This window comes from Helicoverpa zea, chromosome 11 (genome assembly GCF_022581195.2).
Source record: "Helicoverpa zea isolate HzStark_Cry1AcR chromosome 11, ilHelZeax1.1, whole genome shotgun sequence".
NCBI classification, from domain to species: Eukaryota; Metazoa; Arthropoda; class Insecta; order Lepidoptera; family Noctuidae; genus Helicoverpa; species Helicoverpa zea.
Window position 1 is genome coordinate 10,379,214 of NC_061462.1, and position 15,782 is coordinate 10,394,995.

At 33.3% G+C, this 15,782-nt stretch overlaps 2 protein-coding genes across 3 annotated transcripts in view; both read left to right on the forward strand.

Annotated features, from left to right (window-relative positions):
• Positions 1 to 15,782, forward strand: part of LOC124634364 (modifier of mdg4-like) — a 486,707-nt gene that overhangs the window by 433,227 nt on the left and 37,698 nt on the right. The window lies entirely within an intron of this gene.
• LOC124634367 lies at positions 1,198 to 15,602 on the forward strand. The gene is made up of 3 exons (XM_047169934.1): positions 1,198 to 1,542; positions 14,842 to 15,174; positions 15,254 to 15,602. Exons 1-3 carry the CDS (start codon positions 1,479 to 1,481, stop codon positions 15,517 to 15,519), a joined length of 663 nt encoding a protein of 220 aa, XP_047025890.1. The 5' UTR covers positions 1,198 to 1,478; the 3' UTR covers positions 15,520 to 15,602.

Here is a 15,782-nt window from a genome sequence, read left to right on the forward strand (position 1 = left end):
AATATGTAGTTCGATTGTGAATGTGAACGTCTTTCTAAAATCTGCAATAATTCTTCAAACTACAAACACCCCTAAAATGACTCGTTAACCAAATATAGCTACTATAGCTGGCCTCAAACCGGCTACGTTTCTGAAGAACAGTTATGCGGAGTATTGCAAGTCACTCAGCTAGTTATTTTAAATACGTTTTATTCTTTAATTTTAGTGGGTAGATTTTTAGTAATCGAAGTAAATTTTAAGGTTTCCGAATATAGTTTTTATAATTGATTTAAATTCAATTTTAAAATTATTCATTTATTTCTTAATCCTACCCTACCTGAAGAGAAACTTTGTAGTCAAAATGCTACAAGGCTGGAATTACTAACTGCAGTCTAGCAGTAACTGCAGTCTAGCAGACGAGTAAATCATTATATTAGAACAAAATTATACTATGCCTTAAGTACTTTATTTATTTATTTTATATCCCACCTTGTCAACTTGTTGTGCACGATTTCGTGCTGTAGGTAATGGAAGTAATCAGAGATTATTTCTCAAGCTGATGCTAGCTGTCGATTTCTGAATGCTATTCACAAGCTTCATGTAACTAATTCAAAATATACGGAATAATTTTGACGACCTCTGTGGCGCAAAGGTCACCAAGCCGGACTGCCGAATCTGAGGTCCCGGGTTCGATTCCCGGTTCGATCGACATTTGTGTGATGAGCATGCTTGTTGGTCGTGGTCTGGGTGTTACAATATGTATTTATAAATATGTATATATGTAGCTATATGTAGTTTATCAGTTGTGTTAGCACCCATAATACAAGTTAATTAATAACTTACCATGGGGCTAACCGACCGTGTGTGAAAAGGTGTCCCGACATTAACTAATTCAAAAGCTAACCCATGTCCATCCCCAGGTTTTTCTATGTATCATCAGAATCGGCTCATGTTTGGAAGGTATTTCGCCAGTTACACCTGAAAAATGAAAGACTACAGTACGAGACCTATTATGAACCCAAAAATAGCTGTTCTGCTAATTTGTAAGGAACATGGTTAGATGTGTTTGTATCAGAATATTTTGCACCTTGACCTCATTTTAAGAAAATTATGAAAATGTAGCCGTTACGGAATGATGATGAAAATTAAAATGGTGGATGACGAGTGGAATGACATGTGTGACGTTTGACACTTCTTCGACGCTTCAAAATAACCTCAAAATATATCATGTTTATTTTGGTTTTTTAACCGTTTTCTACTTGGTGCTGTTTGTGTTATAGCAATAGAAATATTTTTAGAAACATTCTATGCTGTTCTACCGTATGATATGTTAACAGAAGTGACTCTTTCTATGTGTTTCCCAATATAAAAAAAACCTTGGAATAGTGAAGTTGTGAAATTACTTTCAATATGTAGTTTTTCTTGTTATTCTTTTTCCTAACTAATTTTCAGTGATAATTTCTATAATTTGAACTGTTGTGTATGTGTGCAGTTTGTAAATGTGTGTGTTGAAAGTGTTTTATGTGTTCAAGTGTTTACAGTTTCGCAAGAAATGGATAGCAGGTGCGTTAGGTATTTTGTTACTAAGTTAGTTTTACAATGTTATATAATTACAATAACTACGTTCACTACATAAAATCCGGCCCTAAGATGACCCATGGACCCTTACATTAGTAATACTGAGAAGTAATTATTAATTTTCTTAAGACTAAATCCTTGTGCATAGCCCACTGGTGTCTTGTTAAAATAAAGTTGAGTTAAAGGACAATAAATCATAAACTTTTATTATTAAATGAACACAAAATCAATCATAATCCCATAAGAACAACATCTGCAACTTCAGTCATGTTTATGAATTGCTATCAGTGTTGTGTGAATTGGTTTGTGTGTTTGACATTTGAGTCTTTCGGATTTGAAAAAGTATTATGAAAAAGTCTTTGCTAAGTTGAAGTAATCAATTTTATTTAAATGAAATATACTGTGTACGCCAAGAACCAACTCTGAATTATTTGAAACCAGGTTGCATGCCATTTTACCTGTGTCCCAAGAAAACCGCTTCCTGTAGCCGGGTGGTGACAAAAACTATCCTATGCCTAAAAATAGCTATACAAGCTGTTGATTTGCATCCGTGCCATATTCAAGGATGTAATTATGCTAATGATTCTCGACCCAAATCAACAAAAAAGTTGGTACGTCATTTTTTTTTAATTTTTTTTTTTCGGAATTCCTTCAATGTCATCTAGCCGTATTTAAACTTGGCGCGTGTGTTAATGGCCTTAAAACCGTGCTGCTCCCTCACACAAAAGCAAACACAAAGCATACGCAACGATTATTCATAAATGTCATTCATAAAATTGGATTACTTCTGAAATACTACGACATTATGTTACAGCCTTTTTTTTTTATCGTCCCACTGCTGGGCACAGGCCTCCTCTCACACGGAGAAGGATTGAGCATTAATCACCACGCTTGCTCAATGCGGGTTGGTGATTTCAGACTCTATAGTCCAGGTTTCCTCAAGATGTTTTCCTTCACCTTTTTTATCAGCCATTGGTGTCTAAGATTACTTAGAAAGTACATACAAACTTAGAAAAGTTGCATTGGTACTTGCCTGACCTGGAATCGAACCCTCACCCTCATACTCGAGAGGTTGGTTCTTTACACACTAGGCCACCACGACTTCCACAACGACCACGACGTAGGCCACGACGACATTACAATGACAAAAAAAAGCAGTGTAAATTAGCTATTTCCAGTCTCTCAATCCAATCGATTATTTACGTATTTTATGTCCTCCTCCTGACGTATGGCACAAATGCAAATCAACACCTTGTATATTTTTTCCTTTATTTTAAATAACCTACAATTTTGCTGTTCCTCTAACTAAAGAAACTATGCACAAGTTTTAGGTGGTACCAACAGGTTGCGGTAACCAGGTAAAATAATATATTTTGTTTCTTACAGGTAAGTTTTCCAGTCACGTGTGGAGCCGGCAGCCTAAAATTGGTGAGTACCTACCTACTTTTATGCTTTCCTTAAGGCGGACTAAACAGCAACTTTAACATGTGTTAACTGTACTGAAACCATTCAATGCAGTTTTTCTGCCAGTGCAACTACTCTTAGAATTCAAACGTTATTAAAGAATTGCATAAAAATGTAAAATATAGCCTCTTAATTACATTGTCAAACTTTTGTGTTTATTTTTTTTTAATGCTTGTATGCAGACTTCATAATATCGCTCAAAATAATTAAAATAAACAACTTGAAATAGAAATTGATTAACAGAAAATAAGTAGTTATTCTATCATGGCTACTAAGTTTTGAATTTCAAATGATTATTTTTGTTTAATTACTGGTGTAATATGTATGAAGTTAAAAAAATAGATAAATTACAAAACATAACTTATTTATTAAATTTTATTACGCGAGCAGTGTTTTATTGACGTTTTGTGTTTTAAATTATGTATACTACTGTAAACATGTATAAATTTGTATATCTATCTACATGTATATAAAAAAAAAACTAATTAAACAAATAGACAGATTATTTTACGTAACTAAAATTTTATGGAACGCTGATCAAATAAAATATAACTTCATGACTTTTTGTTGTACCAATCAGTTTTCTTATCTAAGGAATTTGAAGAGATTTTATTTATCTGAAAACTGATGTCATTCATTTTATGAAAAACAAATGTATTTGTTGGAATATTTAGAAGAACCCCTCAACGGGAAAAAAACGCACCATTTACAACTTCAGAAAGTCACTGGTACGTATGAGGGCCTCGTATTAGCTCTACATGTAGCGTAGGTAGTTTAATACGAACCAAACTTAATGGCGGCTCAGATCATCATGTTAGTCTACGCAGAAACAATTTTTAGGTATTACCAGGCAATGGAGGTTCGCGGTGGCCACAATGCGCGCGCCTTTGCCCAGAAGTTAGCTGCAAGCCGCCATTACGTTTCATTAGAAACAAAGAAATGCGTAGTTCAGTTTAGTTAAACGTACTGTCTGTAGGTTCCATTAACGCGTTTAGTATTTACAGCGAAATACGTCAGAACAACCCGTGGCGCTCAACTAATATTCCTGAACGGCCTTTTGTATCGGGGGCAATGTAAAGCCAATAGAGATGGAAGTAGGACTTGGTACTGTGTTATGTATGGCAGGTTGCAGTGCCCTTCTATCATCACAACTGACGGCCTGCACAATATCACCCAGATCCGAGGTATTCACAACCACCCTGAACCTGTGATCATTCAGACACCAACTGGTATTATTCATAAGCATTCTAAGAAGAAACGAGGTAGGCCCAGGATAAGTGCGCGGAATGCTATATTGCCTTAATATTTGGCTGTCTTCCTAACGTTTCTGTCGTAGCCATATCGTAGTTTTTATCACTTCATGAAATGCGTAATAATTTTACGAAATGGTTGGATTAACTTACTCGACCAACTGTTGTAATTATTGATCATTGCACGAAGTGAGCATATCTTCGATATGGGTACGATAATACTGCAAAAGTAACATAATTACATTGTGATATACCTAATGTGAGAGTGTTCCTAAGATACGACTAAAGTCAAGTGTTCCAAATTGGTGTACATATCTGCATTACCCAGTTTATTTCACGAAATGCGATCTCTGTACCTACTTTTTAAGTTACGACGTTGTGAACTATTTTTTTCAAATTAATATGCATTATTTTTCCTCTGTCTAGTCTCGTGCGTGTATCATCTACTGTTCTGTCAGTGACTGTTTTGTCAGTTGTAGGAGGATTTTAAGTATTTTATTATGTTTCTTGATTGTAAGAAGGTCGTCTGAATACCCGCAAAAGACACATAATTAACCCTCAATCCATTTTAACTTGTTCGTCTCTTGCTCCTATGATATAAATAATGATCTTCCAAATATCCCTAACTGATAACATTTTTACAATTACCTATTGTGTAGCGTTACTGTATTACGATTTAGAGCGAAGTATTTAAAGTACTGATTGTGCCATTAAACGATTTTAGAATATCTGAGACGTTTCACTTAATATTGGTATGCACTTCTATATCCCCTACTAAACTATACTTGTTATTGAACTTTGAACTGTGCATAAACGTATCGATATAAACGGCGGAAAAAACATGCATCACAAAATATCGTTCCTTGCCGGAAAAGTAAAAATATTGGTTTACGAAAAACTGCAAAATACCTGGTGAGTCAGAGAAAAGCGAAAGAAATATGACTACCGACTGGAACTTTTTTTTAAACAACTACACTTCTGATTTCCATTTCATATTAAAATTTATCCTATTCACCGAAGTATATTTTTATTTTCTAGAAGCGTTAATCATACCTTCACGTCACAAAAGAGGGCAAGGTATGCTGCTTTTTCGTGGCTATACGTATTCATGGAGAAACTATAAGAAATTCGGTAACTATTGGACCTGTTCAAGCCATCACAAGAAAGGTTGTAAAGCAAACGTATCAACAAACGAAGCGAAAAAACCCTTCAGGGTAACAAAATATTACGATAAGCATAACCATGCGCCTCCAAGAATTAGGATGCCCACTGAAATAGAATACATTTGATTCATGTTTGTTTTTTCAAAATTGTTCAAACTAAGGTTAAAGGTGTTGGTATTTTTTTAAACAAATTCTTTAATAAATTGTATAAGCATGTTATAAAATTGTCTTTCATTCAACACGTCAATCCGAAAAGCCAGAATAATTACAAGTATGTGACAAACAACGTTGTATTTTACAGAAATACACTTCATTACATCGAAAAAGGGTAATAAATTGCTGGTGTATGAAAAATATACTTTTGCACAGAATTGTAAGAGCAAACACAGGGTCACGTGGGCTTGTTCATCTCGTTGTTCAAAGAAATGCAAAGCTCAAGTTACTCTGAGCAATTCGGGGAAGTTTCGTGTACTGAATGGTACCCATACTCACCCGCCTCCCGTATTTTACGTGAACGAACAGGGGAAATACAGTAGGCTGTCTAAAAAACAATTGGTTGAAGTTAATGATTCGGAAGACAATACTAGTGACGATGATTCAATGGAGCCGCTGCGGCTAGAAGAATAGTAGATTCTAGAACATCTTGTTTTCCTAACTGTAATCCTTATTTCTTTTTTTCATAATATTAAATTAAATAGTTGACTGAAAACTACTGTGATTCACAAGATTATGAGGCGTGATGATGCTTATATTTTTGGCGATTTTTTTATTTTTTCTACTAGATGATAGGTTATCTAATATTTCGATACCTACTAATGGTTATTTTGAAGAAGATCTCAATTACAAAAAAATAATATCTGTTACTGGAGTATCGCCCTTTAGTATATTTTTTATATTTTACGGAAATAAGAATGTTACCACTTTACCATAGATACATTAGTAATTAGAAGAGTTATACACAATTATTAAGTACCAGATTACGGTACGCTTTATAAGGTGGGTGCAATATAATATTAATAATAGTTGGGAATAATATTAAGGGTATGTTGGCTGTTGATTTTTTATTGAGATTTAAGATTATAGAAATTAAAGAAATTACGATTCATTGATTGTGCTTGAATATATTTAGAAGACTGTTTATGTTATTTGGTCAAGAATGCCTATATTTTTTTTTATTTAAATTGGCGTAATGCATTATAGTCGTTTGCACTTAAGTAGCATTTTGTTTTAATACGATTATTCTGACTTTCCATTTGTTTTTGACTACAGAAACTGAAATATATATTTTTTACTACAACTCGGTGTTTTATTATATTATTCTTTTGCCCGTTAAGTATATGTTTTTCAGTTTATTAGAAAACTGATATGATTTCTTTTCAATTCCGAACTAAAATAGGTATGTGTTAACATCATATGGCACTTTTTCACATATTTCTTCTTTAATATATTTGTCGTTATATTAACGAGAGATTTATTTTCAGCGTTTGTCGTGCAATCGATTCGTGGTTCACCAAAGCTGGTTTACAGAGGTTACACATACAACAAGAGTTATTCCACAGTTAAAGATACGCACGTTAAATGGTACTGTTCTTCAAGAAACTCTAAGAAATGCAAAGTGAACGTTGTCACCGATATCTCTAACACAGTCTTCGAGGTAGTTGGGGAACACAATCATGGGAGAAATTACCTAATAGGCATGGACGCACGGAAAAGACATATGAAAGTGATCGATGCACGTTATTTGCAAAATAAATAAGGAATGATTCCGAAAAAAAAAACAATTGCTATCTTGTACTGCTAAATCTATTAATGATGCAACGATAACTCTATGAATACGTATAGAGTGTACCTTATCTAGTCCTCTCGATTTCTATAATCGATCCATCCGTTCTTTTGTGATTACAGATCATCAACATTAATCCCTAATTGCATAAAACGGATAGATCGCTTATGGAAACTGCAGTAAATTACTTCACGCGCTCTATACGTGCAAACTGTCCTGTGAATTATCAGTTCAATGTGCGAAGATCAAGTTTATACATCTGCTTTTTATCATTTACCCATCAAGTTCGAAGTCTTAATGATATCTTTATGTATGTACCTACAGCCTGTAGATAAGGTTGTTTTAAATTATTTGTGAGCAAAGTGCGACAGTATAAAGTCCAAACTTCACTGATCAAGAGATAAGTTTGTTTTGTTATGCTGCAAAACAAAAAAATATGATAAAAAATATAAATAAACAACAACCTATTCGACATTGGAATATTGAACTTTATACGAGGAAAATTGATATTAACTATGCATAATGCATTTTTCGTGTATAACACGTGTTTTTTCTGTCACAGTTTTGTTCAGTATTAACGATAAGAAAAACCAGGTAACTCATAGTTTTTTGATAGAATGTGGTTGTTTCAAAGATCTCTGATTATACGTATAAGTCAACTTATGAATATGAAGAATTAATTAAAGTAGAAGCTCGTGGATGTATCTTGACTAATTACTTATAGATAGGTAATAATTACTTCAATTATTATATACATAGGTGTTTTTATCAGGATTAACGGTGTTATAATAACAAGTAAACGTATACGGATGTCTACGACTTTGATTATAGAAATACATACTTTTGCTTCGGTTTTAAGGATAGTTACTTAAGTTTGTGAAATATAATGTTTTTTCCTTTCACTGTAGTTTCATTTCCGATATTAAAAGTAACAAGCAAAGTTGGGCGCTCTGCTACTTAGTACATTTTGAGCAAGGTCTGTCCGGTGTAGTCTTGTTGACCGGTAACTGAAAGTAAAAATATGAAATTGTAACTACCAAAGGCGCCTAACGCTTTTGTGGCCCATAATAAGAACGTGGATTATGTAAAGCATAGACTTGGTAAGAAATGAAATATAAACATTTTAAGGTTTCTGTCATTACGGTATATGGAATTGGTGTAAACTGTAATATAAATTATGGTATTGTATTGAAAAACAAGAAGCAAAGAGCGATTACTGCTTCTTGGGTTTCAACTAAGCTACTATAAACAAGCTCTTGAAAGTCAAAATATTAACCTCAAACTTGATTTCAGGTCCGGTATTGATCAAATCCAAAAGGAAAGGCCAGTATGTGCTGCTTTACAACTCCTATACTTATTCACGAAGTGCGAAGTCGAAAAAGGGAACAGTTTGGAAATGTACCCTAAGTAAAGCAGAAGAGTGTAAAGCTCGTATGACCACCGATGACTTCCTGAACGTTGTTGCTAAGAAAGGGAAACACTCTCACCCACCCCCTGAACAAAAGGACAAACCGAAACATGTTTATTTTAGTACTTGAATATATATTTTTTTGTAGTAAGTATAAGACATTAATTTTACTATAGATTTATATACCGATAGACAAGTCTAACTGTAACGCTGTTAGACATTATATTTAATTCTTGGACAATAGACAAATTGTCGAGTAGGTAAGTACAAGGAAGAATAATAGCATTTATATACTTTATAATTGATAGTTGAATATACATAGCTACTTTATTAACAGCGATAACGTACAATTGTATGTAAAAGCTGCTAAAAAATACCAGTAAGTACATTGCAAACATAATAATGCTCTAAATAAGGAAGATGTTTTATCAATTTATACTCATTTCTAATTTCCAAGCTCAAGTCTCCCAGTTATTTTAGGATTTTGGTAAGAGAGTGCTTTAGGTATAAGGTTCCGTAGCAATATAGTGTATTTATTAGTACACAGTAATATCTACCCAATTCTCGACTTTATATTTAATTATATTAAAATAATGTTGAGCAAGGTACGCGAGAAAATTTTGCAATAATCTTGAATAAGTTTAATAAATTGTGTGTCATTTCTTAACATAGAATTGATTATGCAAATTAGTTATTATCCTAGGAAATAAGTGTAAGTGTTTTTTTTTCGGGTTATACGTTTAATCGTGAGTGGAGTAAACAATAATACTTTTAAAAAAAATGTAACATTTTACATTGAATTTTATGATGAAAATTATGTTCGTGTTTTAGTAGGAAATAAGAGTTCTAATGATAATTTTACATATCTACCTCACACTATTTAAATACTATGCAGATAATCTCTAGATAATGTATAATAAACAATAAGAATACTCCTCCCTTGTCACGAAATAATGCATTCAAATAGTCATCTAGGTTAAAATATATTAAATGAATATTATTTAGAAAGCAGTTTATTCAAGGTGCATAGTAACAAAATACTCGTATAAAGTATAGTCCAACAATGAAATGCTTATTTCAAAAAATATGACCATTATAGGAACACGTTCCTTCTTATCAAGGGAAAGTCTCAGAATATACTTTCTTTAGACAACATGTGTAAGAAAACGTACTCGCGATCTATCAGGCATACCTATTTCTTTTTTTTTTACACAGAGATGTAAAATGACAAACTATAGGTACTTTGACTTGTATGTTTTTCTTATTCTTGGAAGCTCTGCGTGTTCCTAACTCTAGTGTACTACAAGTTCTTAGCAAGTAAATGTAGTTTTAAATCGTAACAAAATCTAGTGTGTAAAGAAATGTGCTTTTAATATACATTAATATAGTTTTTGGTATACATTGGTAGATTAAATATTGCTTTACATGGGAATTTGTCTTTTATTTTATGTTCCAAATCCAATCAAATAAATCGAGCCTGCAAGCATAAATGTGAGTAACCAAAACTTTAGATAAGTTCAATTAATCATCAGCACCACGCAAATCAATCATGTCTTAAAAAAACTACATTTCCAAAATTATGTCATCGCATTACAAACACATTCATTTAAGGAATGCTATCATTTTCCTACACATTAAAACTTGTCATTAAGGTCGCCCATATAACCTGTCAGCAACCTATTCCATTCTAACCCCCATCACCTTCCAGTGTCAGTTGTCACAGCGGTGAACGGCGCAACCCTGCTAATGCTGAACGGGTATTCCTTCACCAACCCTGCACCGATGACAGGAGGTGAACGCTGGTACTGCTCGGGTAGGATAAGGTGGAAATGCAATGTCTGTTTGTGTGTCAACGATGATTACGAACTGGTCTGCATATCTAATGAACATACGCACCAGCCACCGGTTTATGATAAGACCCCTGATGGACTTTATGTGGAAACTGTACCTTGAGTTCATGTAATACAGAACATTTTCGAATGTCATTTAGTTTTAGATACGACCTTTTGTAAGTTAAGACATGCTTTTGTTTTCTAAAGCAGTGTTAAAGTGCTAATATTCAGGTAAAGGACATTGAAAGGACGCTGTTTCAGTGTGTGTATAGTTTTTAGGTAAAGAGTATTTTCAGGGTATTTGTAACATATAGAGTTACTAATCGTATTCTTGTGGACCGTTTAATAACGCATTTATTGCCATAAGTATTATTATATTTTATCATTTGGTTGAAGAAAGAACTGTATATTTTTGCCAGTAACAATTTTGTAACTATTTAATAAAGTATCTCTATGTGTTAATATTTAAATGCAAGTTCTTGTGTAATTTTTCTATAGGCAAATGTACCTATTATGTTAAATAAAAAAACCAGCTTACAGGACGAGAAGAAAAACTTTGGAGTGAATATAATAAATCTTTCTATAGTAATGTGTAAGTTTATTGTTATTTTTTAAATTATAACTTTATTTTGCTTTATTAAGGCTGCTTTTTCACAAATCCACCAAGATACAGAGATTAATAAACCTATGTGTGATTAATAAATACTAACAGTGAGTTACACCATTTAACTATACTTAACGATAACCAACCGTGAAATTGCCGACCGGCGATTTGCCAACTGAAAATGGTCCGTTGTAGTTAAATGGCGCAACTCACCGTTAATGTGTTAATGGAAAATGTTCTCAATAAAGTTATTTGCTTCTAATAATACTAATACGCGTTACAAAGGCATATTTCAAATTGTATTTTTCTTTTGCTTACAGAGAAGAATAGGAGAAGCCACAAAAAGAAGCATAAGCTAACTAAACTAGTGGGAGCTGATTATGAACGTCAACCTTGCGTCAATTGTTTCGAATTGCGATCGGTTATCTGTGGGCCTAAGTATGCCGATAGTTGTCCTAAGGTGTCCACATTCTGCGACCGATGTCCCAACAAGCCATATTTTTGCTACACTTGCTTTGTATCGAAACATTCCCAGCTTGTGTTTAAAGGATAGATCCTTTTCCCGAGCAGAACTGCTACGAGAAGTCTGCCAAATATCGGGTGACATGCAGACAGTAGTGGTTAGAAGTTCCACTAATACATTTTCGAATTTTGGCAGAAGGGAAGACACGTTAATGGCGTCTGTGGTTATTAAAATTCTCTTGATATACTTACATTGTACACAGAAAGGACTTCACTATGTTCAAATAAACTGTTGTTGTTAAGGTACATATGTATAAATGTCGTATATTCGGATTATTAATTACTTCAAAAGTATTGACTGTGGTCGGTTGTGTCTAGGTGTTGTAGAATTGCATGAAATGTTATGAGACTCCCTAAGCTTTAACATTTTCTAAGACTGCTTTTTATTTGCGCATATCTAGTTCCTGTGTTAGTTTTCCTGGTGCTTTGAGGTCAGCATATTTTCGACGAATTTTCGAAATTTGTGATTGTAACTGTGATGTTATTTAGGTATGTAAGAACCAGGTCTGCAATTTTTAGGTTTTATCTTATTGCTTTTTTATGTTGGTCTCTAAACCCTTTGAATATTCTCACGTTAACTGCGTATTATAGTTGGGAGACAATCCAGCTCATAAGCGAGTATATCTTAATAAGGCAGTCTCTCAACTATGTCTGGAACTGCTAGGTTCATTTGTAGACCCCCGCCGCTACTCCTGGCGAAATTTAATGTATTTGGCGTAGAATTGATTGTAATTATAACAATACAGTAAATTCCTAAAGGTTGTTTTGTATTGCCAACCTGAAGATCATTTAACTCTTGACTTTGTATTTTAAGCTTCCTTGTGAATGGAAGAAGGGTAAATGTTGTTGAATTATGTAGGTAATAAGATGTCACTACATACAAAAATTTAATAAATCTAAGTGTTTAATATTCCGTGTTTGTAGTACCTATATTATGATGATCTACGAAAATAACTCTATATGGCAAAGGGGTTAAAGTTTAGATATATTGTACACATAAAGGGTAAACTTTCGATCGATTTAAAAGTTCTGTAAAATAAAAACCTACATATGTTTATCTATGGATAATTGATGTCCGAAATAAATAATTTATTTTAATTAACGAAAAAATAATGAGTGAAAATATTTATCATTAGAATTAAGGTGAATATAGGAAAAACGTATATAGAATTAAAGCGGCTATTTACTTTAAAGGGTGAATTGTAAATATTTCAGAATACCTGTAACATACAATTTCAAATATTTTTCTTGCAGATGCTAAGTAGAAAAAATAAATGTTGTTAACTAAATCGTTGTTTGGCTTTAAATATTTTTTAATACATTTTTTTTTAGTTTTAAACCATTTAAGCACCTGATCTGACCAAAGAGCGACCTAACTTTCAAGTCATCAAATAAATTTAAGACCGTTGCAAGTTCTATGTAAGTAATTGTAAAAATATTCCAAGTTTATGATAAGTGCTTTGACAATAATACAATATATCTGTTTTCAGAATTGGAGTACACGTTTATACCGTCTGGCCGCGGGAAGTATTCCTTGCTAATGCTTGAAAACCATACGTTTAGTCAAGCTAAGAAAGATATTAGGTACTGGAACTGTTCAAAAAGAACCACTATGGGTTGCAAGGCTAAAGTGCAATTCGACAATTATAATAATATCACGTCTTATGTGAGAGAACACAATCACAGGCCTCCCACGTATTTCATACGCAATGGAACGTACATGAAAATAAGCTAGATTCTGTAAATTATTTTAATTAGCTTATAAAATGATTCTGCGCAGCATAATTATATTGAAATTGTATTCTAGTCGCGTTAAGTATTAGCATGGCCTGTCGAATAATTTACATAAATTAAAGAACTACTATAATTAGTAAATTCGTATTAATTATGTGCAATGATGAGAGCAATGCGAGATTTTTCAACAACAAAAAAAATCTATTGTTATTGTTTAGAAATCTCTCTGCTGCACTTCGGTGGAGTTTTCTGAGAGATTTGTACCTTTATGAAAGTTATTAAAAGAAAAAAAGCGTCTACATTTTTGTTATTTATCTATTCCCCTCCTTCTCGAAAGGAGGAGTCTCAAATTAGGTTTAGTTATAAATCTCGGTGGATATTCTTTTATGGCTAGGGTGCGCTTCGTGTGTTCAACTACTTTATACGTGGTAAAACTTATACACAACACACATCTCCCATGCTAGCTCTATGGTCGATCTCAGGGTCTTTTAACTTTATGAATACTTATTGCCATTCCTACTACATTCTACAACTTACAACTATACCTAATTATTTAAGTCAAGTATTTAAATTGTAACCGCAACTCTACATCGCAATATAAATATATTTAATTGGAGTCATATTTATTTAAAAATCCATACGACACGATATGAAAATAATAAATGTATGAGAGTCAAGATTTGACTGCTGAATTTTGATTTGATTGAATTATAAAGATAATTGTTTTAAGCATTTTACCTTTCTGTAACTTAAGTATTATAAATTAGTGTTATGCTATACTATAAATTATTTGTACATATTACTATACGTAGGTTAATAGTTAATAATTAGTTATATATTATTTTGTAGAGAATAAGGCATGTTTAGTTATAGAAAATTGTCGTCAACCTAATTTTAGAAGATTTTGTATGCTTCATGAAACCTTTTATTTTTCTTTTGTTGCCACCGTATTTTCTCTTCAGTTTCAGTAGTAACATTGGCTACGGGTAAGACCTTGCTCATTGTTAACGGGTATACGTTCAGAAAGGAGTATTGCGGTGGAAATGGCACGAGTACGAGATGGGTGTGCAACGAGCCGCGGAACAGGGACAGGAACAAATGTGATGTCTATGTCCACGTCAACAAGAAGTACGAAGTTGTCTTCATGGCAAACGCACATACACACGACCCCATGTTGTGTAGAGTATTCCAAGATAGAATACTGTAATGTTTTGTTGTACATTTTAAACCCTGTTGAATTAATCCTTGATCATATCATCAAAGATCTCAGTAAAATATATTTTTTGTTCTACTGTAAGAGTAATTCGACATAATAATAAATTACTTTGATAGTTTTTTGTTTGTTTGCTATTTTCTGAAGTTGCGTTAGCGATGGTTACGTTGGTTGTAATAAATAGTTTTAACTATCATAAAAATTGATGTCAAGTGTTTTATTTATTGTTTTACTCTAAAATAAGTCTTTGGAAATAATGCATGTATAAAAGCACTTGGTAACATAAATAACTTTTGGTCAATTGATTGCAGTAAAGCAACAACCAGTTCAAGATGGAGAGTTAGAAGAACAAGACGGAGATGAGAACTATGCTGATACAGAATTTGAGGATGATATACCTGATGCAGCGTGCAATGTGGCTCTCTTCGTTGAGTCCCGCAGAGGGAAAACGGTGCTTCAGTACAACGGCCACAGATACCGCAAGGCTTACAAATCTAAGATTGGAACCCGTTGGAATTGCTCTCTGAATAAGCATTGTACTGCTTTCCTGTTTCTCAATGATAATGATGAGATTTTAATGTCCAACGAAGAACATGATCATCCACAATCCACGAGGCTTGAAAACATTGATACTGATCAAAACGGTATGTAGAATTTCTTGGCTTTTCAAAATTGCTTTGCGCAATGCAATTAGATGTTCATTCTAACCTTTCTTTTTCACAGATACGGCAGTGGTTATCACATCTCGTAAAGGAAAGGAGATGCTTCTGTTTCGTAAGTTTACTTACCGCAAGCAGTACGACAAAGGGAACAAGTCTAGGTGGATTTGTTCCACACTCAAGAATTGCCGTGGATGTGTGTTCACAGACAGCAGCAACTACATCATCTCTGCCTTTGAAGAGCATTGTCATGATCCCCCAAAGTATTACTTGAAGCCTGATCATGTGCTCGGTGCATTGAGGGAACCGTTAATCATAGAAACCGATTGACCTAGTTAAATTTATTTTTAATAACATCATTTTAATCTATCAATTCTGTAATTATTGTTTTTTAAATAAAATAGTTTTTCTTAGCTCATGTTTTTCAATGATATAGGTAGTGCTACCAGCAAAATTAAAGCAAACAATGTTCTAAACCCTGTGTTCTCAAACTGCTAGCTGATACTATTTAAAAAATCATTATTTATACTTTGTGTTAATGATTTAAGACAACAACACGTTTTATTTTGCTGAAGAGTTGATTCGCTTCAATG